This window comes from Pezoporus flaviventris, unplaced genomic scaffold (assembly GCF_033815535.1).
Source record: "Pezoporus flaviventris isolate CSIRO_AGI_PZ_B2104156 unplaced genomic scaffold, CSIRO_AGI_Pfla_v1 ptg000029l, whole genome shotgun sequence".
Lineage (NCBI taxonomy): Eukaryota > Metazoa > Chordata > Aves > Psittaciformes > Psittacidae > Pezoporus > Pezoporus flaviventris.
In genome coordinates this window covers 8,096,581-8,124,187 of record NW_026892577.1, presented here as the reverse complement: position 1 = coordinate 8,124,187, position 27,607 = coordinate 8,096,581, and the positions used below count along the sequence as shown (strand labels likewise).

General features: G+C 38.4%; 1 protein-coding gene across 4 annotated transcripts in view; it reads right to left on the bottom strand.

Annotated features, from left to right (window-relative positions):
- Nucleotides 1–27,607, bottom strand: part of SORCS1 (sortilin related VPS10 domain containing receptor 1) — a 294,481-nt gene that overhangs the window by 148,717 nt on the left and 118,157 nt on the right. For all 4 annotated transcript variants that reach the window (XM_061458807.1, XM_061458811.1, XM_061458809.1 and 1 more), the window contains exon 3: nt 23,300–23,399. In XM_061458807.1, coding sequence (XP_061314791.1) covers nt 23,300–23,399 — 100 coding nt within the window. The remainder of the gene's footprint in view (nt 1–23,299; nt 23,400–27,607) is intronic.

Sequence of the window (27,607 nt, the reverse complement as noted above, 5' to 3'; positions counted from 1 at the left end):
TAGAAAACCCTGCCCTGATTTAAATTAGCTTTATGTCTCCTTATGACTTAGACAGAGTCATAGGATGGATGGAGCTGTTTCTCCTTTCTAATGTTCACTACCTATACAGCCAGTCATCTGGATCAAAGAGGAGGTTGCCATTTTGCCCTTCAGCAGTCCTCTTAATCCACAGCAACGCATTAAAATAGTAAACGACCTAAGGCAGCTGAAGAAGACATCTCCTCCTCCTCTTCTTTAGTATTAATACTTCAAAAGAAAATAAACCCTAATTCACAGGAAAGGACTCAGTGTCCCCATGGACCTGCGCTTGCAGTGACTTGGAAATCAGCAAGGCAGACACTTAGTTTCGCTGGTTTAGAACATCAGGCATGTGGCTCACTCCACAACAACAAAGAGGAAGCCAGAGGGAAGCAGAGTTCAGTGCATACCTAAGTGTGGGTAAATACAGGCAAAGCACTACTAAATTAACAGTAAAGAATACAGCTATGTATATCTATGAATCTATCTATCCATTACCGCAGTATCTGAGTAACTACTATAGCTGTTAATATTTACCTTTCTGATCAGAAAAGCGACAGTTCTGAAACCTTGACAAGATAAGAGATAAGAAGTGAGGAGACCCCCAGAGCACTTTCCACCTGTGTCCCACCTTATCAGATATTTAGGCCAGCAGCAGACTTTGGCACAGACTAAAGGAAAGAAGGAATCCAGCTCCTATTTAACTCCTGTGAAACCAGGGGAACTAGGCATCTATGGACTCTCATTGATCCTGACTTCAGTGACTTCACATAAGACACAAATGAAGTCTATGATGAAACAAAACAATAGCAAGCAGGATAAATACATTTCGATCTCTTCGTCTACAGATTAGAATATCACCCAGGAGACCAGTGATACCCGAAAACTGGCAGGCAATTCAACTGCAAGAAATTCAATGGCATGCAGTCAGAAATGGTGTTATACTGCTTCACGGTCCAGTGTGTGTAGACTAAACCCTGACTGGGAGGAAATGAGCAAGAAGAGACTTCTCTGAAAACCAGATCAGTGCTGTTATAGAGCCTGTCAACTCTATCTTTCAACGACTGGGAACCATTACCAAACTCAAAAATGCAAAACCATCCCAGAGCTTCCCTCTCCTCTAGTATATAATGTCTGTGGGATGAAAAACTGATACACCACTCTGAGGGCTGGGACAGCTGGTCATTAGCACCCAGAAGTCCGCCCTTTCTCCTTTGGTACGTATTTGTATCTCTGTGACTATATGTATGTGTATTCCATTAGTATGACTGTATGTATGCATGTGTGTGTTTTCCATCAGTGTCACACTTACTTACAACCGTCCCTGGAATGTACTGGGTAAATTATCACTGTTGCAAGTCATGCCATTAACTATTCATGTATATATCATCCACAAATGTTCCCTTCAGCTGAGTTTGATAAAAATAATTTATTATTTTTAATTAATAAAAAATTAAACACAAGGGATTGCAGTCACGTGATTCAGTCTAATCACAAATGTGGTGCTCTCCATTGCTTGGCTTCCATCAGCTTCCTATATGCTGCTGACCTTCCACTGATTTAGCACATGTCTCAACAGCATTTTAACTGAATCTGAAACCTTCTGAGATAAAAAAGTATTGTCAAATTCATAGGACAAAAGGCTAGGATTTACACTGGGATTCAGATTCCCATTTCACCAGTAGTGCTACAGATGTAGACAAATTATTTAATGTTTTTAGACCGTTAACCATCAGTTATCTGGTCCTGACCATTCACATATAGATGTTAAGGGCAGAAGAGACCACAGTAGTTCTTTTATCTCATACATAAAATTGGATGTAGGAGACAATAGCAACTTTGAACTTAATGCAAACAGGATAACCACTACAGATTTCTTTCAGATGTAAAAGAAATTCTACATACACATAGAAAAATTAGATACCACAATGTATGTGCACACAGCAGTAAATGTGTGAATGAGCACATGGGTAAACAAGGTTAACCTATTGAATACCTGGGTCCGATTGCTTGGCTGGCCAACATCTTTAAAGCTCTCATTTCAAGTGATGTTACTGGCATTTTCTTTTGACATCAGCAGAGATTATTCCATGAGACATCATCTTTTTGCAAATGGTTACACTCTACTAAGTTTTATGGTGGATGTCAAGCGTACAAGAAGAACCTAGGACTGATATACAGGATGTTAGCTGTTGTTGACTGCAGCACTGGTTTCCTGGTAATGTGTTCATTGTTGACTAAAAAACCACCATGAGTATTTTATATATATTTCATTTATTTATCTTTCCAATACAGTGGATCTTGCACCAGTCTCTGGTTGGGAAACCACAGCAGTATTTGAGCATGTGAAACTAACACATGAATATGTGGGCTTATGTACAGGGCTTCAGTACAAATTGAAGTGAAATATAAAAAATTATACATATAGGGGGAATCCCTGAAACACCTCAAAAGCTTTTGGGTCCTAACACCTATTGAAATGAAGACCAGTGTGTTACCTGTGAGCTCAGATCATCTGCAAGCTTAAATAGAAAATCTCACTTTCTTGCCATATATTTTGTTGGAATCTGGTTTTTCTTGCTGCAATGGTGGGAATACTGCTCGTGACATGCTAATAAGAATAATTTAATCTTGCATTCAAAGTGAGTCTTTTTATTGACTTCAGTAGATTTTGGATCAAGATCTGAGACTCGTAAAATGAACGTTAACCAAGTGAGAGCCTATGTGGATGATTTTCAAACAGTGGAAGAGTGATTAAAAATGAGATCCATGGCTTACAACAAACTTTGATATATTTGCTTTTATAAGCTTGTAAACCATTCCCAGGATATGCTCTGATTCTCTTTTCCCAAGTTTTGATTCCAATTCACGTAGTACTCTTCTCTGTACATCCTTAATTTTTGATTTATAATGAACCTTGTTCTCATTTTCACCAAAGACCTTAATATTGTACTAAATTAATAATGGTAATTTAAGAAGGGTAAAAGGATCTTGTTTAACATGATAATTAAACCTGTGTTTTTCAAATTACCCTGGCTATAATCACAATTAAAATCAGAGAAAAACACATTAATTATTCTAGTAATTACTCAGCTTAACAAGGCTATAGTCTAATAATCAAATATTATTGCGTAAAGAACTTTCGGGTTTCTTATTTCTTTTTGCTTTTCCTCCTTTCCTCTCCTACCTTTTATTGTAGTGACTTTAACACATATTACATGACATAGTTATATAGTATAGGGACATTTTATGGCCATGGAACAAATGGTTTTTAAATGGGCATATTCTTAATACTGCAACAAGCAAGGTCATGTCAAGGTGGTGGAGTAGGAGAGATGAAGACTCCCTTTCCTTCTTTATGTTCCTGAATCTGGAACTAAGCGGTGAACATATTAAAGTAGTTTCTCTCACATATGCAAAGTCCCATCTATATTCAGCTTTTGAGACTTAATAAACGCTTTTACTAAGTGAATACTGAAGTATCAGCAAATTTCCCATTGTATAACCAGTAAATATACTTACCCTCCCCAAATATCTTAACTGTGGATTACGTATTTATGAGAAATATTTAATCAGTAAAGCTCCCTCCCCCCCAGAATACTTGCAATTTTGTTGTAGTTATAAGGCTTGGTTGCTTGCCTGGTTTGGGTTTTTTTACTGCAAGCCTCTATACTACACTTAAAACTACTGTGAGAACCACTTGCATTCATTAAAGTTCTCAAAACACTGTATGGAACAATGCTGGCAATTTTTGTTCTCTCAGGCATTTTTTTTAGCTTGGCTAATTACTTTCTCTGCCTAAATTTCCCCTGAAGCTTCAGAAAGAGATTATTTCCTCCTTCATTTCCTCACAAACATTTTTGTAGTTTCACCACATCCTGTTAAATAGGCTTAAATATATTTCGACCTCGAAGATGATATATTTCAGGTACAATGGAGAAAGGAAACAGAGAATTTTGTTTCTTTTTATATCACTGCTTCGTAAAGATGTTCATGTTTTTCCTTCATCAGAAGGAAATATCTGAAAACCTTCACTTTTTCTTAGCTTTAGAGAAGTCACACAGTCTGCTTCTCACTGAACACATCTACACAGCATAAAATTCATAATGCATGGACTCTAGAGACCAGGATTTGACATTCTCTCTTCCCTTAGGATTACCTTTACTAACAGATCCTTCAGATTCCTTCTTTTTCTCTACTTTTAATTACTATTTCTATTCTGCACTGAAGTTGTCTTTCACAAAGACTCTGTCACCCTTGGCAAAGCAGTATTTTTCATCTTCCATGACTTCCCTGTCCTGGAGGGGTGAGGGGGGGGGGAAGTCCTCTATAAGTACTAATCAAAATTATTTTCAGGAGTAGATGAAGTAATGCTTTAGCATACAGATTTAGATAATTAGTCCATAAAAGACTCTGCAAAAAATCAGAAGACAAAACTGACACTGGCTTTTTCAGATGTGTTTGCACGCATTTGTGTGCGTGTGCTTGGTGGGGGGACATCACTGATCAAAAAAGAATTGACAGTGAAAAGTCTTTCTGAAAAATCCAAGCTAAAGACACTCCGAACAACTCTTTTCAATCTAAAAGCTCCTTGTCACTAGGTTTAAATTCTTCTTCTCAATCCATATGTTAACAAATATGGAAACACATCCACAACGCAGCCCATCAAACACATCTACCCTCAAAAAGGCATGTTCTCACCCCACAGAGAGCTCTCTCACCCCAGCTTGCCTGCTTAAACAGCAGCACAATTTGCTGTGTGCCAGGAGTGCAGGCTGCTCAGCGCCAAGCCCCTCTTAAATACTTTTGCTACTTGGGGAAAATTTAAAAAAAGACAGTCAAATGATGTAGCAGTGATGAGATATTGCTCAGTTCTTCACTTTTTTTTTCTTGGCAAGCCTTTGAAGAGAGGAGCAATTAGCCACTAAGAGCAAAAGAAGTCAGATGCATAAAAATCCCTGAGCGTTCCCTCCTCCCCCTCCTTCTCTCTGCTCCCTGAATGATGCCTAGATTCCTTCCTTGCTTTCAACGGAAAATACCCAAGGCCACTGAGAAGGCAAACAGAAAAGACACGCAACTGGGCAAGCAAGGTCTGGAAGACAGTAAAGATGAGGTTTGAAGCTATATTCGCTCTAACATTAAAGCAATGCAGGGGTTACAGAAAAGGGGGGAATCAGGAAGAAAAAGAGTATCTTATACAGGTTATTACCCAACGATATATTTTCAACACTTCAGTTGGTCAATTTAAACTAAGCTCATCATGATCTGTAATGCGTTCACAGAGCTCTGGCACTGAAAATGACTTTGGGGATCAAGGTGGTGGGATAGGCATTTTCCAAGAAACAGCTGAAAGGTTGGAAAGAGAAGCACATCTTGAAGAACATGAATAAAAGGCCTTTGGAACTGATAACAGTGGGCAGTACTTAAGAACCTTTCTAATGCCCAGAGTGATGAGAATAATCATTCTCCACTCATTTTGATGTTTCACATGAAGTAATTTGCGAAGGTGTCTGAATCCTTACTGTGCATGTGACCATCACAGCACAGACTGCACTTGGTAATCAATAAACCTCTTGTAACCAACTTAAAGCAAAGAGCTAAATGGACAGTGAAGATTGTAGCACCTTTCCCTGCCAAACTATTCATAGGTGGCTGTCATCAAGTTAAAAAAGAAGCTAGAGATGGAGGCTGAGCTTGCCCTGTGATCACTGTACTGTCAAGCAGTACCTACTTGCCTGCCCTCAGAGGGCTGAGAGGAGCGGGTCTGGATATCCTGTCTCTGTGTTGGGTCTTCCAGTGGTCTGAGAGGAATAGAGGCAGCTTCAGCTAGGGTGAACTTAACCTACCACCCCTGTATCCACTGTATTCTCACTTACTGGGTGACTACTTGAAGCCTCTCACCTTTTCATTGCCCTGCAAGGTCATGATGAGCTGTTAAAACATCAAGTCCACTGAAACCCAGACACTACCAATGACCTGACTGATGTATAAGCAGCACAGTCCAGAGAAGAAAGCAAGACATGCTCTTGTGCAGTCATAAATAAGAACGCCAATCTAGCTCAGAGGGATTCAGTGCTCTTTTGGGTTGCCAAAGCAGCAAAGATAGCCAAAAACACATTTCCACCTGCTGATGACTAAGATAATTACAAATATTCACAGACTGAAGGCAGAAAGGGGCTCTTCCACACCTTCAAGCAGGGGGGAAACACTTATCTTTGATGCTGCTCTCTATAAATCAGCAAATTGGAACATTTTATCTGGATTGAAGTACATTAAAAAGGAGACTTGCATATAAAGAGTATTCACTGAAGGCACTTGCTGAGAGCTGGGTGCTTGCCCTCTCTTTCTCTGAAAATCACTGCTGCCATTACACATTCATCACCATTAATGCCATGTCTGACGATGAAACACCCTGTCCCGGGAGAACGCCTGGGAAACAACCTGCATGGGATGAAGGTCTGACCCAGAAGGAAGAAACATGGGAGCTAATTTCACTTTAAACTCAAGCTGGACCATAGGAGACGTCAGTGGGAATGATTTGACAGATTACAGAGTAATATTTTATGACATTTAGGGATGGATTTTTCAAAAGGATGAGACATTTATTATTTTTCCCCGAGGTTTTGCATTTTAAGGACAGAATAGCCCTTTCACTGCTTAGAAATTGAAAACAGATGACCTAGAGAGATGCTGCTCAGGGGAGTGACTTTTATTTTAAAACTGTCCTCCACTCCAGCAAAAATAATGTTTTCTCATTATCCTTTCAATGAATCTGCTTCACTTATTCATGTTTTCATAAAAGACTAGTGCATCCTGCCTAGGAAATGTCTTTTTAGTGAAAGACATGTTTTTCCATCTTGAGTGTACAGACAATATATCTCTCACAAAGCCATAACGTGCAAGAGTATATAGTATAATGTAGCACCTATTCATATAATTCCAAGCAGAACCTATACTTGCAGTTTTACTGTGGCTGTAATTTAGATATATTGAATAATATAACCTTCTTTATAGTGGAAACCTATTTTTTTTATTATGCACATCAATTGACTATTAATAAAAATTGTTTGCACTTATACAGCACCTCACCCAAAGAAACTCTGAGCATTTCTCAGTTAAACACATTTCAGTTTTGCAGAAGTCAAGAGCTAGCACTTCCAAGTGCAAAAACGTCAATATAGGTTTTCAAAGTTATGTGGCAAATTGGGAAGCAGATAAAGAAATAAACCCAGATTACTTAAATTTTAGATTATTAAAAAATCTTGTATTTCTTAAAATCACCTTCCCACTGCTCTGGGAGATAAGACTTCTGCAGATATGAATATAATTCAGCTAACTTGAATACTGACATCAGTTGAGATACATTGACACAGGCTTTAGTCACATAAGAAAAGCACTACAAGTTTCTGACAGGCTATAGTGAAGTCCATGCCTCTTTTGGTGGTAGCAGTATTAGCTGAATGCTACCTTGGGCTGTGCCAGCCCGTCATTTGTAGAAGTCAGCTGCAAAAAAGACACACTCATATTCATCTTGGGATTCTCCTCATCAACCCATGAGTGGTTTTATGATTGAGGTCCCCTATCAAGTTATAACTATATATAAATTTGGCTATATCTACAGTGTCTTTGGGGAGCTAGATAAAGAATCTAAACCCTGAGTCCTCCTGACTTAGCTCCGTGAGGCTACACTGCTGAATATGCAGACTTGTCACACTGCATCTGTTATCCCAAATGGTGGAAAAAACAGCCAAACTGATGCTGCCTGAAGATCCTGCCTGCATCACCATGCAAACACCATCAACAACCTCAAAGAGCCACTTTGTTGTTGACTTTTCTAATCAACATCAACCATCCGGAGATGATCAATTGCATGCTATTAGCTTAGAATATCCTTGCCAAAAGCAAGTGAATCCTGAAACCCTGAAAAAGAAATGGTTTGTTTTCTCTCAGAGTTTTCTTTTAGCACACACTCAGCATGTTTGCAAATCTCACCCTTAGAGAGGACTCAGGCTCGTTCTTGAAAGATCCTGAGTGAGGAGGCAGCCATACCTAAGAACAGGGGTATGTAGCATGATTTTAGGGGCTCTAATATCACAGAAACAGACTGAGCAGTGGACAAGTGTTGGAACCTGGAACACTCCCAAAAATGACCTATTGCTTTGCAGCATTTTTTTTTTCTTTTATTCCTACCCCTTGTTTACTACATCTGTAATCACAGCCTTGATCTGAACAGCTAATGACATGATCCTAATTACAGGGTCAAGTAAACAGGCAGGTTGACACAGCTAAAAACTAATACATCCACCTTTATTTTGTTGCCTCTGGGTTTGTGGTCTCTGCTGTGACAAGCTTAGTACCTGCTGCTATCCAGTTAGAAGACTCTGCTTGATCATTATCAACCACTAGAAAGAATAGCTTTTATAAATTTTCTTTGGCTATTTATTTAACAGAGTTACTATGGGAAGTGAAGTACGCCTATCCAGTGTAAACAGTGATCGTAGCTACGGGCTTCACCTGCACACCAAATTCATATCAGATGATTTTAATTTCCTGTCCAATTTTTGCCTGTAAAGATGACCCTTCCAACTTCATTTTGCTGTAAAGGGAAAAATGCTTATTGCAATACATGACCTGCATAAGAGCAATGGGATCAAGATAACCAGCAGCTTAGGCATATGATGTCAGTGAGTTAATTGCATATGCCTGCAAACATGGTAAGATTAAAGCTGAAGAGGGACTTTCTGATTACCTAGAACTGGAATTATTAGCTCATTTGGATGGGCAAGGTGGTTCATATATTTCAAAGTTATTTTCAAGCCGACTGCAAAGTCAGGAAACCAGTACATACACTCCTAAGGCACTTAAAAATGCTTCAAGTGAAATACCTGTCTTAGTATGGCACAAACCCAGGTGCAAAGTCCTAACCTCTAGTATCTGCTACCTCTCTTCTAACACAGTCAATGACACCTCCTGTCAGATTTTGCGATGTGAAGACAGAGTGGGAGATTTCTCAGAGTAAGGCAGATGTTTCTAGAGAATTGCTATATTCTGGCTTTTCCTAGCTGTCAGAACAGTAGCTTGGTAGCAAAGAAAATGATGTGGAAGTTAAGCAAAAACCCAAACTCAGACTAACCCAGCCAGAAAAGCTTACAGAAGGTGAAGACATAAATCAGAAATGTAATAAAAATGTGATTACAAGCTTCAGGCCAAAGTCTTTTTAGACGCCAATAATCTCAGGTTAGGCACTATTCAACCCCATAAAGCCTATGACATATTTTCTTCTACTATTGTTCATTAGAAAGAGGTTCATGGACCCTTTTTTTTTTGCCCCTCCATGATCATCTTCAATGGTTCTTTACAGATATGAAGGAAACTTTTAGGGAAAGTGAAAAAGCTGAGGTGAATTCTACCTCTTAGTCTTCTTAGGAAAGCCTGAATACAGGAAAGCCTGAATATTTCCACTTCTCTTGATGTGGGCTATAATTAATCAATGTTGTTTTTATCCCCCATGTAATAAAAGACTTAATAATTAAATGGTACTGCTTTGGATTTGTAATGTTAAAGCACATAATGGCACAGATGATAAACTGCCTCTTGATTGTGCAAACCTAGTTGCCTCCTGCTGGCTTCAAATGATAGAAAATTTGCATTTATCTCTGAGGGCTTGCGTCCTAAGTCATAATCTTTTACTTACCTCTTCTGATGGCCAGGAGAGAGAAAAAAAGAAAGGGTAGAGAGTTTAGTTTATCCCAGGGAAATCTCAAACCCTTCTATAAAATACTTTTTCTTTTTACTTTTTGATATTTTTTTATTTCCCCATAATATATGAAATAGTATCTAGCGGGGCTTGACAAACCTGTTCCTGCAGATAATAAAGCTCTCAGTCCAGAAAGTTTTATTTTTCAAGGTTTATTAGACATAAAAATCAACCTTGAGCCTGATTCACATCTAAAATAACATTCTGGAACTGGTAGAAGCAAACAAGCAAGCAGAAAGAGCATTAAAAGTCCAGAATGTAGTAAAGGACCCTCAGTGTTTTCAATTGTTATCTTTGTTCTAGAGAAGATGGTGGAAATGCGGTTGTCCAAATCCGCAGAGAGATAGAAACCTTAAGATTAAAGGTACATGTGAAACCAAAATGCACAAGCAACTCCTTCCTAGGACCTGGGCTCTTTCTTGGCCCAGAAAAGAAATGTTTCACTCTTGTTCCTTCTCAACAGTGAGCCTACTCAGTGGCCGTTCACACAGGTCTGGTACCTTTAAATCCCATCTAGTGGGCAAAAAACCCGACACTTTCAAGTTACTGTGAGGAAGAAATTTTAATGTTTCATAGAATTCCCCTAAAGGTAGAATATGAGCTGTGGAAAACCACTGTTGATCATTCTAGTTATTCAAGGTACCACACAGAGTTTTGTAGGTGAAGCAAAAATTAATTCTTGGTGTTACTCACATACATTTCTAGAACTACCTGTGACTTATGTGACAAGTGTAAAGTTATTTAGTGCCAGCTGGTAAATTTAGGCGTTGGCGATTATTTGACTTGGTCATGAAGGCACATAAATCACCCTGCACAAAAATGTCAAAGTATGGTCCACTAGCTTGCTAGAACATTAAAAGAAAACAAATGAATAAGCAACCTCAAGCTGCCTCACTCCAAAAGCAGAAAGCAAAAGGAACCAGAATTGGCTTTGTTGTTATCAGATAGTAAGATACTGGCAGGTATTACACTGGCTTATACACAAGACGACATTTTCCATGCAAATCAAATTGTCTTGTAATTAGGTTTGTGCAAACTGACAGACACTAGATTTTTCATAACTCTTCATCGTTATAATGATTTAGAAAACTCTGGACAACTTCCTAATATCTGGTTTATACCCATCCATCTATACCATAAGCCTGTATGTTATGCTGGTCTTAAAACTGAATTTCCTTCCGTGATTAATATCAAGATAACTTTTTTCATTAAGTACCATTGAGGATTTGACAACAGGCTGAGCATACAGAATTTTCATATAACCTCAAGGATCCCAAACAAGAAGACATGACAAAAATCAGACACCTGAACACATTTTTCAAAATCCGGATTTTTCACAGAAAACATATTCTGGCAGATGTCTGAATAGCTCTCCAGGCACATTCAATACAGAAAAAACTTTCCATATTCCATCAGCAATAACTTCTACCCTCACAAATTTCAGCCGAAAGAGGAAACATAAATTGGTGGAAAGAATTAATATGCATGAATTTTAAACTAGCAATGCAGTATTTACAGTCTGTGTTTCTAGTGGTTTGTAATACAAGAAAGGACAGGCCTTGAGTCTCAAGACATTTGACAGGTACACAGCTCTCCACCTTTCTCCCCTCAACTTTCAGTGCACAGTAGTTAAGTACTAGCAAGGACCTAGCACATTTGTCCTTCTGTTGCTGGCAGATCTTTTCTGTAGAGTAATTGGAGCACATTAGCTGAACCAAAAAAAAAACCAAAAAAGCAAGCCATCATGTAACATACCTATTTTCACTTGGATTTTTCTTATACTCCTAACAACAATTAAAAGAGAGCCCCATTAAAACTATGTTGTTTTCCTCAAAGTATGTACATATGTTTTGGAACTTTCACTCTTGCTATCATTAGCAAAGTTTCAGAAATAAAGACAAAACCCCAACAAGTTCTACCTGGCAAAAAGTCAAAGCTCCAATTACAGCAAGCACTATGGGAATAGAATTGATAGATTTTAATTGGTCCTCAAGGGGGAAGGTCAGTCTCCTTGGAACAATGGGAGTCTTTGGTGGGAATTGACTGAATGCTCCTGTGAGAGCTTGTAAATGTCAGTAACACACTTGAAACAGTACTGAAAGGTAAGGTTTGGCATCCTGGAACATATGGAAGAGTTTTGCTCGTAGAGGTATTATAAAAAGAGAATGGTGAAACACTTTAACAAGGGAAGTGACTTCCAAGATAGCTCTCAGCTCCAAGGTTCGAAATGACAGACATTTTCTAAAGGTGTGGGAGAAATGTATTTTGAAGATACAAAAAGGAATATTGCAGTGCACAGTGCTGTTAGAAAAGCAGGGATCTGAGGCAGTAGATAATGTGTGAACTCTGCCCCACTGCTGCATTAGATGGCCGACTTAAACTTCCTCTATCCCTCTTGCAACGGCCTAGGGCTACTCATCTCCCAGGCAGGCTTTGAATGAGGTTTCTTTCTTCATTTTTGCTCTTTTTTGTGGTGAAAAGTTTTTAACTTTTTTTTTTTTTTTTGCAAGCAATATAAATGAAGGGTACAAATGTGCACAAACAGGATGCAGTTTAGGATTCCCTGCTGGGAAGGAATGGTATAAAAAGGAGAACAGGTCTTCCAGAATTACATGAATCAGGAGGAAAAATGATTTTGTGGCTAGGATTTCAATCAAATTCCTGTGTTCAGCTCCTGTCTTCGCAGTGATTATTTTCTGACTTTAGCAAAACATATACATGAACATATTCACAAACTAGGACTGACAATATCTCTTCTCAAGTACCCATTCACACAAAATCCATAAATGACCTTGGGTCTCAAGATGCAGGCAGAGAGGCTGCTACATTTTCTTCCCCAGTTGATACTATTTGGCTGCCTTCAGTTCATTTGCAATTGTTCTTTACTTTCTGGGAGCTGAGCAAGATTACATTAGGGAGGGCATATGGATGTTTTTGCATTTCTTCCCTAAATGCCAAAAACTATGCACAGATTGCTGTCTTTCAATTTGATATGCTATCACATTCATTATTTAACATTAGTAATAAATGGGAGATAAGTTGTGCACCAGAAACTAAAGGAACAGATGCTATTCAAACATGGGGAAAAAAAAAACAATCTCTACCTCTCTACTAATAAATTCTTAACTTATAAATAAAACAAAAGAACCTTGGGCTTGATGCAGGAGGATACATCACAATAATATGTTAAGTTCTCAGCACTGCATAATGTCCTAAAACAGCTGTAAACCCACTGCCACACCTACTATTAAGGAACTACTTCTAATGGATTATATTCACCAGAAGGCTACATCCAGAGCAGATAACATGCTCCAGAGTAGACTTCACAGGAAGTGTTGAATCTATGAGCAAACAGAGAACTCAGTATTCACTATATGCTCAAGGCTAAATCCTCTAAAACATATTATGGCTGAAGAACACCAAAATAATGTTCAAAATTTGCTGCACAAAAGAGCCCTAAAGCAGGGAAAAGTGAATTTTATTTTGTTTTAAATGATGTCTGCTGAAGAGACACATCCTAATTTTGGAGCAAAATTAGTCATCAAAAACTGAGGCAGGTTCTCTTGCTGAATGTGCAGTTTCATTGGAAATACATCCCATTGCTTTCTATCTGTACCCTTTATCTGTCTGTGTGAAAAAAAATAATATTTATACAAGTACATAGGCATCTCATCATTCAACAGGAGAGTCAAAGCCCTGAGAAATGACATCTCACAGGGAATTTAGGATGCAAGGACTAGACCACAGTTTATTCTCACTTTTTTTTTGTGCATATTCCTGAAGACTCTCTAGGACTAAAGTCTGAAAGTTTTCGCTACATCTAAATTGCTCAGCTATTATAAATTACTTAAACTTTGAGTAACATTCTCCCTTCTTTTTTCTATTGCCATTTGTTGTCCACTGAATTCCCTTCTAATTCTCCTTATTTCCTCTGATGAAGGAATCAGATCTATGGGACTGGAGACTATGAAGACATTTTATGTGTACACAGGGGCATACAGAGATCTAAATACATACGTACAGAGGTGCCATTGGTTAAGCCTAGCCAGCAACTAAGTACCATGCAGCTGCTGGCTGCTGAGAATTCAGTATTTTACTCTATTGAAACAATCCAGGGCAGACTTTTAACAACAAAGGAATCAGAAAAATGATTAAAAATGTAATTTAAGTATCATTAATTTCCACTGTTTTCAGTAGGTTTTATCTTGGTAAACTTAAGAATTTAACAGCGCAATGTTTCAAAACAAAACTATTTTAGCCTTTCAGCCCCAAAGCATTGTCAATTTAACATTAATCTCTTCAAGACAGAAAAGCCTTGGATGACCTGCGCAGAAAAAAAAAATAATGGTTTGAATAGGAATAAGTATTTTCAATCAATATGAAATTTTTTCTTACTCTAAATAGCTAACTCCATTATTCATAATGTTCTATAGGCAATAGAACACTTCACAAATTTGATTCATTCTTGTCAAATAATGTGTTAATTTAAACATTTCTTAGCTTTTGAAAATGTTCCACCAACTCCAGTTTCTTAACTGCACTGACAGTTTAAGAAAAAGCAGCAAAACAATGTTTTGGCTCCCAAATTTAGGGGAACAGTTGGTCATGCTCAAAATTTACTACCAAGTATTTATCTCAAATCCTCATATGTTCTTTTTAGCAAACATACACAACCCCCCTATGATGGTACAAACATGCCCTGAACATTCACCGTGGTCAGATAAGCATCCCCTAATAATAAAGAAATGTTTGGTAAACAGTGGCCTAAGGCTTGATCCATGTAGCAACATGTCCTGTGATAGCTCTTTATGAAGATACTTCAGTCTACTCAGTTGATGTCAATCTACACCGCCCCCAGCACTGTCTCCTAATATCACCATTATCACTGTTCTACTTCCTCAACAGCTTTCTCTCCTTTACTGTCACTTATCCCTAAAAAAACTCTATAGAACCACTGACCAGAATTCAGTGTTTCTCAACGTGGTAGAAGAGACTCCATCACAGGAAAATGGGGCTTGTGCAGATTTGTGGGTGACCTGTACCCATCTGAAAGCCAAGGCCTGGCAAGGGAGGGTTGAGTTCAGAGTTGTGGTCAATATGCATCCATTTTGTATTATTTACATTGCCAGTTCCAATCCCCAACAAAACAGCCACCATACAGTTATGCCACAGTACTATGCTATTTTTCCCTTTAAGGCCAACTTCTGAAGTCATATAGTAACAAGAAAATTTCCACATTTCATGACCAAAGAAGTATGTTCCTACAACAACAGAGCAGTGAAAAGATATAAAAGTGAGATTTAGGTATGTATGTTTAATGGCTCAAAATCCAGAAGGTAAATGAAAACAACTCTGCTGTACATATTTTCAGTCCAACTTTATGGGACACTGAACAAATGGATTTTCAACTGGTTGGGGCTATTTTTTCATAGAAAAAAAAAAAAAAAATCAATATTATGGCAACTGTTTTCTTCCTGGTTTAAACACTCTGTCCTATTTACGGAAATGGATGGAGCTACAAGTTTGACAGTAAGACAGGTCTGCTCTGTAGTTAGACACATTCCTGCACTACCATCAATCCCAGCTGCCTGTATTTGGGCTGCAACTAACAACATATCACACTTCTACTCTCTAAACTGAAAGGATATTATCCTCCATTGCCAAAAGGGATATCATCTGTTCCAGAATATTTGATAAACTGATGAGGAATGAAAAAGTGATAAAAGAATTTATGGACATTCAACAAGAGATTATCTTGCATAAATTTTAATTGTCCAGTTTATAGAAAACAGGGGTCAGAATCAGAATGGAAAGAACACTTTTGAACCCCCCCTCAGCCTGGGTGAACCTTAGCTTTAAAGCTGAATTCCATGACTCATACCTCCCTATCATTAGTTTCAACACTCAGCGCGTCCTTGGAGACTTCTGTGAGATACAACAGCATACTGTAGTACTACTTTGAGTGGGAAAATGTCAAAACTGACACTATTTTTGATATACTTAGAAGAGCAGCAGTGGAATAAATGGGCTTTGATTTCAATTCATATCCAAGAAGAGATATGGATGTAGAATAATGGCAAGGGCTTTCTATTTAATGGCTACTGTGAGAGTTGTCATATACTATAGCCATAAATCAGAAAGTTTGGTAGTGAATACTGCCAGACAATACAAAAGTCAAAATACTCAATTTGAAAGATGGCACTCTGCCTTCACTTTGTTAACAGGGACCAAATGCTTGTTAATTTTTGGTTTCCTATGAACTTAGTGTTAAAGACTAACAATTCAAGACCAGCTCTTCAGTCACTGCCACTTTACAGGCCTTCATTGACTCCAGTGAAACTCTACTGAACTGCAGATATGTTACATCCTATCCAAAAGGTTAGAGGAACAATCCACCTTTCTAAACTAACAAAAAATGTTGGCTTTATTCTTGTTTTCATGTGGGGCAGGGGGCAGAAAAGGCCGTCGTCTATACTTGAATACCTGGTGTACAGGTAAAAACATTAGTCTTGAATCTAAAGATACTACATGCAGAAACGAAGATTGTAATATATGAGCTATCATAAAGATATAAAACTTCCCAGGTACCACTGACAGTAGCTTTTAATAGCAGTAGACTTACTTCATCATTATTGCTGAACTGCAGATATGAAAAATTGCTTAATTCATGAGGCAAGACATTCCTCTTCCTGTGGGTAGTGAACTGTTTACATGTGAATAGTGTTATCAGAAGTCCACTGAACCACTCCTGTCATCCAAGATAATAATTCTGACCCTTCCATATTCACGATTTCAACTCATTTCTGATCAGGAGGAGAAATTCTAGTCAAAACTGCTGAAACAGATTTAGACCACTGTGTTTCTATAAAAAAAATGCAAGTGATGAAGAATCCCTATATTCTCCAACTGGGAAACCATTGGGGAAAGGCTTGTGTACTCCACACTGCCTATCAGGTCAGCAAAAAGAGCAGATGAATTCCACCCCCATTCTTGACTCCCTCCCTCCAAACCATTCTCTTTGAAAGGTGACACTATGAAGCAGCATTTCCTGTGGTCACTGCATAGAAGACATTTAAAACAAATCTGGTGTCTTCTTCATATACCTTCCTATGCAATATGGGGCTTAATCCAAACAGAAGTTTTCACTTGATGAAACTTGTATTTCACTCTGCTAAACACTTGAGTACAAGATAGATCTTGCCTTTCAAATTGTAAGCGAAGACCTTCCTTAAACATCTCCTTGAAATCTCCTGGGCACTACTTCATTAAACCAAACCAAACCAAACCAAACCAACAACAAAAAAAAACACTGAAACAAAACACCATGCACATCTGTGAGACAACGCCTTTTTGGTCTCATGACTCTCTTTGAAGGCTGCGCTCACAGACTGCAGCTAACAAGGACCTTTCCTTCCAAATGAAAAGAGGAGGGCAACAGAATAATTGATTCTTTCTCTGCAAGAGTGGACTGCAATAGCACTTTGGGTTACTGGCATGACTGATCCACCGCAGACCTTGGGTCTCCCACTGTGCCTAATTTGCTAAGGATGCCATCCTTTGACAAGCGACAGGATCTGGCTCAGTGGCTAAAGTGAGGTGTGTTTGGAGCTCTGCTGAGCTCTAACCTCTCAGATATAAAGTCTTCACACCAAGATTTATAGAGGCCTACAAGGAGAACACCACTGGAAATAACTGTTTTTCATTGAGTAAAAAAATCTAGACTTGCTATCACATTCTGAAAGCTTCCATGGTGAGACGGGCCAGTGAGAGAGCATTTCCACATGTGTTCCCAATCCGATTTTAGCAACTGAGGGTAGGAGCTTCTATGAAACAGCAAGGTCAGGTGGAAATACTCATCTCCACAGACATTCTCCCCAACTCTCAGAAGAGCAGATGCACAGGCCAGTGTAAAGCACACATTTTGTATAAAAGGCTACCCTTTCTACAAACAGGCAACCTACATTCCAAAACCAGAACCTCCCTGAAGCAAGTGAAAATCTCTAATACCACAGGATAAAAGATAGCACTCAATAACTCCCATTTCAGCTGATAAGGGTAGATCTCCTGCCTTGACTGATAGAAACATTTGTCAATTATGCTGTCCACCACCCAATGCTAGAAAGAACAGAAGGGTAGGTCACAATTTCTTTCATTTAAAACTCATTTACAGAAATGAGTTTGAAGTGGACAGACATCTACCAGCACTGAAAACCATGCAATTATGTTTACAATGAATATCCATTATCTTGGCCCTACATGCACAACAGGATAGTGCTTAACACCCTGTGATAAAGGTGCTAATCATGACCACTAAATATAAAAGAAGAGGGAGGAACCAGTAATACGTTAATCTTTAGAGAGAAAGAAAAGAGGACACTGTACCACATACCAATTAAAATCTGAACAGTTGGAGAAATAAAGGGAAAATTTAAGCCAGGCCTGCAGAGAGCAAGGAGAGAAAACAACAGCAACAGCAAAACTAACACAAAAATTCAAGCCCACAAGAAGTATCTGATTCACCAGTCCCACTAATAGTATAAAAGTTGCTGGCAAATACTATCACTCAGCATTTCATTAATTAGCAGAAGATGGGTACAAGGGATTTGAAAGTACAAAAAAAGGAGTGCGCTGCACAAACTGGCTCTTTGCAAAGAGCACAGTATACTTTGTACAAGGATACAGAGTCTAAATCAGCCATCAGCATTTTCTGAGTCTAGTTAAATCAATTGCAGAGTCCCCACCACCACTCATTCACTTTTCATTTGCATAGGTCTATGATTTTTCCATGCAATGCTTAAAAGCAACCTGTCGGAAAGGTTTAAAAACAGACCATGAAACTTAGTGCATGTGATTTTCTAAGACAGTGAATGACAAACATTTGCAAAAATGGATTTTCAAGGCACCTACTTGCATTTCTATTTTAGTTTAATTTTTCACCCACCAGTGCATTATTCCCAAATGCTATTTCTTCATGTGAAAGTATTTAAATAATTTTATTCCTGCTTCACAAAGGCTCTATGAACCTAACAAATCAGCCAATGTTGACATACCTAAGCCTAGGGATTTATTGCACATTGGGGATTCTTCCGTCTGGAGACTTGTTGACAAATACTCAAACTGACTCTGTGTATTTGGCAAGATCCATGAGTTACAATTTTTTCTCCCCCTGGTCTGTGTCATCACTTATACAGCCACGTAGTACAGTAATTCAGAGAAAGAAGGAATACTGAAAAATAGGGTTTCCACCTCTCTTATTGCCAGGGCATATACATCACTATGTTACTGTTTCCTGCAATTTCCATATGAAAATACTGTAATTCAGAAAATACCAGCAACAGCAATATGTCATCAGTTTAAACTGTAAATAACAGTTGACTTTGTTCTCATTTTTATTTTCAAAACACCCTTTTGTAATCTGACATTGCCTGCAATGTCTCCTTAAATGATTTAATTCTGTTCAATAAAGAGAAAAGAACTGGAACTCAGAAGCTTTCAGAAAGAAATTGGCATTCATAGACTGTGAGAACCTCTGCAAATCCTGTCTATTTATAGATTATTTTTTTCTAGTCGGAGAAGAGCAAATAAATTACAACAAAAATTATTAAATGCACATTGCTGTGTTCTTTTTCAGAATGTGAAAATAATCAGAAATTCATGAACAAATCTATTAATTATTTGAATAAATCCCATTACATGTATTCTACAGCTCCTTGTTCCAACTGCTCTGCTTTGCAAGGAACAGACAAGACTATGTACAAGATACACTTGTTTTTTAGTTTAGAAGCAATCAGCCTTGAGTCAGCAAAGTTCAACATTTACCTTCTGTTTCAATGGGACTATTCCTAAAAGTTAAGCATGTGCTAAATGGATATTTATTCCCCCTCTCCTTGAATCACTTGTAGCAAGGTCTCTTGTCCAATAGCTGCAGGGTAAAAAAAATGCACCATTTCTTTTCCTCAAGTGAAAAGGCCTTTTCTTTCTGTTAAGGAATAACTTACGGAACAAAGAACATTGAAGGCTGCAGGTGTAGTCAGAAAAATTGCTTACCACATGCAACAAATATTTAGGGAAGATACACTGGCAGCACTGGCCTGGTATTAACTGCAGAAACACATAAACCTCTCAGACAGACAGTATGCAGGTTATAAAATTCATGGATTTTATAGTAGTTGAGAAAAAGATTTAAAAGAATGGCTGCAGCCACCCACCCAGCCAGTGGCCAGTTTCAGTTGATGGTCATTGCTCCTCAGCCTGTTGCTGGGCACCACTGTAAAGTGGCTGGCACCATCCGCACCCGCCTTTGAGATATTTATATGCATTAATGAGAACCCCTCTCAGTCTCCTCTAAACTAAACAGGCCAGCTGCCACAATCTCTCCTCATAAGAGAGATGTTTCAGACCCCTGATCATCCTTGTGGCCCATCACTGGACCGTCTCCAGTAGCTTCTTGTCTGTCTTGCACTGAAGAGCCCAGAACTGAACACAGTTCTCCAGATGTAGCCTCCCCAGGGTCAAGTAGAGTGGGAGGATCACCTCCCTCAACCTGCTGCTCACACTCCTCCCGATGCACCCCAGGATACTATTGGCCCTCATGGCTGCAAGAGCACACTCGTGGCTCATAGTCAACTTATCATCTGCCACTGCTTCTGGGTAAAGACCCTGAGTTTTAGTATTTTTGTTTTCACTGTGAAAGTATTTTAATGTGAAAATACAATACAGCTCTACACTCTCTTCCCCGTGCCCTCTTAAACATGGGGGACTAGCTAGATGACTAAAGCTAAATGTTTATTCAAGGAATAGCCTGATGTTCTACAGAGGCAGACAGCATAAGCAGGGCCTCCAGAAGTTCTCCCTGAAAGCTTAACTCTGCTTCCACTGAAATAAATTTTGGAAAATTGCATCTTAGACAATTACACAAGTCCTTTCATCCCAGGTGTTGCAGCTTTCCTTTGGCACTGTCCCACGCTGATTATAGGCCAACTTTAGTGCAGTCTCCTGCCAAAACAGGCAGTTCCATCCTTTCACTTGAAAGCTTTTTCCTTTCATCTGTTTTCTGAGCTGGAAGGGGATTAGTTGTCAGCTAGGTTAGTCCTCAATCCAGTTTACCAGATGGCTACACAAACAAGGCTGGCAGTGCAGGAAAGGCAGTAAGAAAGTGCAGCCAGAGGTGGTGAGGGATTTTCAAGCTAGCCTGCACTTATGATGGCTTAACATGCTTGCAAATCCCTTAGTTTCTTCTTAGGTTTCTCTGCACCACAACAGATAAGGGATCATGTAAAATTTTGCTAACTAAAACCATTCTTACTTCTAAACAGTATTATTACTCTCCAACAAAAAACAGGCACAATTACATATATACCCTCCACAGTGCAGCTTCTGTGCCAAGAGACCAACATTTCAAACCTCAAACCTGAAGAACATTTGAGTGATCTGATAATTTCATTCTTCAGCTTCTAGTGAAAAACTTCACAATTTAACAGGGGTCAGCTGCAATGAGATGACATCTCTCCATTAATTTAGGACCATTCAATCCCAACTTAATCTGATTCAACAGGAGACTTGAACCCATGCTGTTTCTTGTTTGTTTTGATTACAATCATTTATCTCTCCACGTCTTTGCCTAGCAATGTAGGCAGGTATGATGAATCAATCAAGTGGCATTACAAAGGCAAGTGGTAGCCAATTTCTTTTTTAATAAAGGTCTTCCAGCAAAACCTGAATTCATCATAATAGGTAAGGACTGAAATCCCACAGCTACAACTCATTAAGAGGGCACCTGATAGCTGTCTTCTTAGGACCACATGAGGCACCTGCCTGTAACAAGGTGGAATGCATGATCCCGAAAGTCCACTCTAGTTTTATGTTCCACTGTTTACAGATGGTCACTTAACAAAGGAAGGGAGAAAGTCCTTGAACATCTTTGGTAAATGCTGCATCCCTGGCAGTGTTCAGGGCCAGGCTGGACAGAGCCTTGGGTGACATGGTCTAGTATAAGGCATACCTGCCCATGGCAGGGGTTTGGAACTAGATGATCTTAAGGTCCTTTTCAACCCAAACCATTCTATGATTCTACAATCAGTCAAAGCTTCTTTGGTTATGACAAAACATTATTCAAAGGTTCAAGTGGGGGAATCGGTAGTATACCCTGACGTGACTACCTCTCAGCTGGTGGCATGGACTTCCATTTACAGTCAACTGGAGAAAAGCAGGGGACATCAGGTAACAATTTCTTAACAGGTCAAACGACTAATGCCTAGAAGTGCCTGTTTCTTTTGAACAAAGGCTTAAATATGACTTACAACAGAACAAAGCTAAGCATTCTCCTCTCTCTAGTTAGGACAGCTCCCTCTTTCTTTCATAGTCTATCTTAAAGATTACACAAATGTTTCAATATCATAAAAACAGCAACATAGTGACCTCAGCTGTCCAGCCTCTTTCAGAAATGAGCATTCACTAGCATTTTCTGCTGATGCAATTCTGGTTTGTCTGTAGTAACTTGAACTAACCACTCAGACAGAAAGCAAGGAGAGAAAACTACCCTAGCCAGGTTGATACTCCCTCTGGTAAAGAACTGGAGTTGGGCCTTCCACCAACTGTGGGTGCATTGTAACCTCACAGCTAAGAAATCAAGAAGACAACTGTGTCACCACTACCATTTATGTAATCATGTTTTGGTTTTATTTTCATTCATTTTTTTTCTGGCCCAACATATCAGGAAATCTGAAAAGAAATTGCTAGTAATTTCAGATGACTTAAATTACTTCTTAGTTTTCACACCAAAACACCAACAGTAATGATTACCTATTGCCAAATAAGTGGGGTTAACTCATTTTTTTAAACAGCATGTGAAGGAGAGCCTTTAAGAACAATATTGTTTACTAGCATATGTGAGAAAACAAGTCTTCACCATCATTATGAACTGTGCCTCAGCACTTCAGCACTTCCTACTGTACACCTTAAAATAAGAAAAATTTTGTCAAAACCATATTTCAAAGGCAGCATCAAATTCCTTTTATGACTATGTCAGCATTATAAATTCTCAGAAAATTGTTAGTCAGTAGGGTGCTTGCATGATTAAAACCTTCTGGGCTTCTGAAGGCATTTTCTCTGCAGGAATTTGTCAAATCCTGTTCAGTTCACTATTGGGAGCACTTAAATGACAAATAATGTTACATACAATCTGGCCACTATAGATGCATTTCTGCCATTTTAATGAATCTCAGTTTCAGACAACAAAATCATCACCACCCAGAAGGTAAGCAAAAAATTAAACACATGATACCTATCCATTTAATGACTATCTTTTGCTAACATATATTCCCTAAACTACACTGGTAGGTAGTATAGATGCTACAAGCTGGCTTGTGTTTTGATAAAGCTACATATTTTTTTCAACAGGAGGGAGACAGAAGGAGAGACGTTTGAGCTATTTAGACAGTAACAGATATTGAGGAAAACGTGAGAGATCACCAGGACTTAAATTGCATCATAAAGTCAAAATGAGCCAATCACATTATCACCTACCTTACGTTTGTTTGTTGGACAAACATACAAGTAGCTCAAAATAGTCTTCAGACCGACTTTATCATTCAATTTCTCATACGTTGTCCCATAATCTGTTGACCTGCAATTCAAATAGAGATTTCATAAGTACAAACACTTAATCACAAAACCACAAGTCATTTGGCAGCTTTTCAACATAAGTCATGCTTTACATAGCAGAATGGCTCTCTAGAGCTTTTTGAATGATTCATGTAGTATATAATGATACTTAATTATATACACACAGAATCATGTGAGTGCTTATAATTTGCATTTAAATTAGATTAGGAAAAATTAAACCAGCATCTTCCCAAAGCATTTTAAAATAAATATGTGCAATAAGAAATGCTAAATTTTATGTATAGAAAATGCTGATGATTGTCAGAAAAGCCAAATAGCAGACAGCAAGAGACTAAAGATATCAGTTCACTGTACACTCCAAGATTAGACTAATTTTGTTGAGTCTTTTCTCAGCATATTCTATAGTAGTTGTTCCAGCTGATTGTGCAGTGAAATTCGAGTTCAGTTTCTGTGAAAAACACTGACATCCATTTGAAAACCTAACTACATGAGCATTACACCTACAATTTATAAGGCTTTTTCACATGGAGTAGCAGAGAGTATGGACACTTCTGCTTTACTCTTGCTTCAAGATCCACTCTTCAGTAGAGAAAATTATATATTTCTGATACAAGGGTAGTCGACAGAGAACAAAACAAGAAAGGCTGTGAAGAGTTCCTGTAACATCTACTCTTAACATGTGACTGGAACCAAGATCAATTACTAGCAGAGGTTTTGTTCATTATGAAACTCGTGCTTGCCTGAATTATGTCCCAATAACCAGGGGATTTAGCCCAAATCAGTACACTTGGTATCCACAAATTGCAGCAAAATTACATGAATCTGGGTAACAGAGACATTTAAAAGTATAAGATACTTTTGCAGACCATAAACCTGCATCTTGTCTTTAAAATGTACAAATTGGTCCATACAGAACTTCATTTGCAAGCAGTAACATGAATTTTCCCTTCTGCTAACCACTCCAAAACCAGTCATTCTGAAGCAAACTTTGGAACCCATCATTTCCAGGTTCTACCCTATCTGGGAAGCAATGGCTAAATTCACAAACGTATTTAAGATGCTTAATGTCTATATTTATTTATTTTCTTTAACCTGGAGTGTGGAGGTTGTTGGATTTCTGGATCAGGTTCCACACCTACATTTATATCACAGTTTCTGGGATTTCAGATTTTGCAATCAGTGTATAAAACAAGATGACAGCAGCTTGGGGTTTTATCCATTAAGATGAATAGCACTAAAATGTGGATTTGCATTAAAGCTGAATTTTTCTATTCAGGAACTTCACGGAAGCATTTGCATGTATCTGACTTGGTCATATAAGACTGAACATAGCTTTTTCTTCTCCTCCCAATAAACATATGCACCCCTGGTTAGAACATTAACGCTGAATTCGGATTGAGGAAGAGGTGGATACAGTTACAGTTATTTCAGTTCCTGAGGATTTCAGAGACATTCCAGCATTCAGGTAAAGGGAGCCACAGCAGGATGCTGAACACAGCCCTACCAAGGACTGCTGGTTCACTTTGGTTACCTCTCCACCTCACAACCCAGCCTTCTCAGAAATTAGCATTTCCACTGTGGCCTGCCTAAAACCCAAAACTTATCCTTTGTGATGCTTGGGCTGATAAAGACATGTAAGGGTTTTAAGGACTAAGTCTGACATCCAAGGTAGGAAAAAATAACTAATGAAGTGATGAAGCTCTTCTTTACACCAGTGACAGTGATTTCAAAATGGGACCCTTCAAAGGGGGACAGGAGTGAAGAAAATCTGACACAAAAAAAAAGCTTGCTCTGAAATCATTAAAGAAAAGCAGCCAGTATCCTTGCCACAGCACAGACAAACAGATGTAGAAGTGCTATTGCAAATGCTAATCTTAGTCAGAATTGCCATCCATTTCTTTCTTCAAATCTCTAGGCAATTATTTTGCATTCATAGCTTTATTTACAGGTAATGTTACATACAGATGGAAATGTGTGCTTCTGTCAACATCCATAAAAGCAACTGAAAGATTGAAAGCTTAGAAAAACATCTTTTTTTTGCAGATGAACAAATACACAAGCAACCAAAGGTGCTACTAGTAGATCTTACTCTCAATATCACCTTCTAAAGTAGCAATAGCCAGTCCTTCTACCTGCCTAGTTAGAGCAGACAGGCATCTAGAGGCGTTTTAACAAAAGATAAAAAATAAAAATGGTGAAAATACACACGCAGAGCACTGAAATTACTGTATTGAATAAAACACTGTGTACATGAAGCCTCTGTTGGTATCTAATCCAAGGAGTATCACCAACCTGCATTCAGCTTATATTTTTATATATATATATATACATGCGTGTGTGTGTGTATGTATACAAGCATTGATTAGCAGCCCTTAGATAATGAGCTCTTAATTTGTCTTATTAAATGTGTGTATAAAACAGCATGAGACTCCTAACCCAGGAAAATGCCACAGCCATTTGGTGATCCAGGAAGCCAGCCTAACCTGGAAGCATTGCAAAAGACAGATGCACCTCAGCAGGGTGCAGGCAGTAACAGCATCAGCAAATTCAATCCCATTTATCTGAAGGGGAATGGATATGTATCAACCAACATCACCCACACCTTGTGTGATAGGCTACTTCTCTGAAGCTCTACAGAGAGAACTCAGTTTCAGTGCATCTGTATAACACGAGCAGAGCAAGCAAATACCTGGATAAATCATATGGAAGGACTAAACCCAAGACCTGTAGAGCTGAAAATATAAAAATAAAACTCTAAACCTTCTGAATCATCTGCCAAAAAGCCACAGCTACTGAAATAACTATGCGTAACGACTGAACAGTAATCCCTACCTTATTAGTCCTTGTGTAGACATGCATGTTGCAATGGTTTCTGATATTGTTTAGGGGAAGGGGGTGTTTATACATGTTTCTTCAAATTAGTTTAAATCCCCGTGTAAATTGTTTCATTTTGGTTTGGTACAGTTACAGGCTAAGTCAAAATAAATCCAGAGGAGTTTGAAATAGGAAGGTCTGCAGAAACATTTGATATATGTGCAAGTCTAAATATGGAAGAAGGTGTATTAGCACATTGTGGATCTTGCTGAAACACAGACAATACTTTGTAAAAGAATAATATTCAGAAACAGAGTAGTCTCGATTCTGAACTTCAGACCTGTCCCACCATTTTAGTGCTAATTGGTTCCATTAAATCCCAAATTTTACCAGTAGCTGTTTAGAATCAGACTCCTTGTTTTTTTCAGTAAAGCAGATTGATTTCTGCAAACACACAACATTTTAATTAAGACTAGTTCATTTCGCAGTATAAAAAAACTACAGAAACTGGGGGACTGAAGCTCTGACTTCCCCGAGTAATAAATTAAAACAAAACTGGAAACACGTAGAATAATTTATATTTTACAAACTATTTGCAAGAAAGTTGACATTTAAATAACTTCATTATTATTCATTGACAGGGTTTTTCCCTCTCTTCCCATCAGGGTAAATGACATTTCTATTACAGTATTATAATAAACTCCTGCACGTTTTAAATAAAGTCACTGAATTCCATTAGTCCACCTACTGTCCCGAATATATCTCAATCCATTCCTCGCAATATTTCACAATCATAATAGGCATTCTGAATCAACCAGTAGCATGTACCCTACGGAAATTTTCATCTTTCTCAAGAAGTGCAGACTGAAATTCAGACAACTTTCAGTTGGAATATATTGATTAAATTAATTCCCTAGCAAGCTGCAGTTTACGCTCCTTTGTTACAAATTTAAGGCTGTCTGTACTTATTTTACGTAAGCAGCTGAAGACTTGAAGAATCACCCAGTTGATTGTTTGGTCAAGGTTCCTTTTGCAACAATACCTTTCTGGAAAACTCGACGGCCAAGAAAAAAGAAAAACACATGCAGACTTTAAGCTGTGCAACATCATGTCTCCTGCCTATTAGAGTGCAGCTTTCTTCTCATGAAAGACATATTAATAGATGAAGCTCCTTGCTATAATACACATCATTAAGAAGCAATCATTTTAATTAGCACCATTTACTATTGTTTTCCTTTTTCCACCCATTACCTCTGGTTTTCATATATTAGTGTGACTGTTCCCCCCACCTCCACCATGAGAGGACTGTCAGTGTACCATGTCCTCATTCTTCCTGCTTCACAGTTTAATTTGCTGCTCTAACTGCTGTCCAAGTGGCAGCCAGCCCTGGGGGCA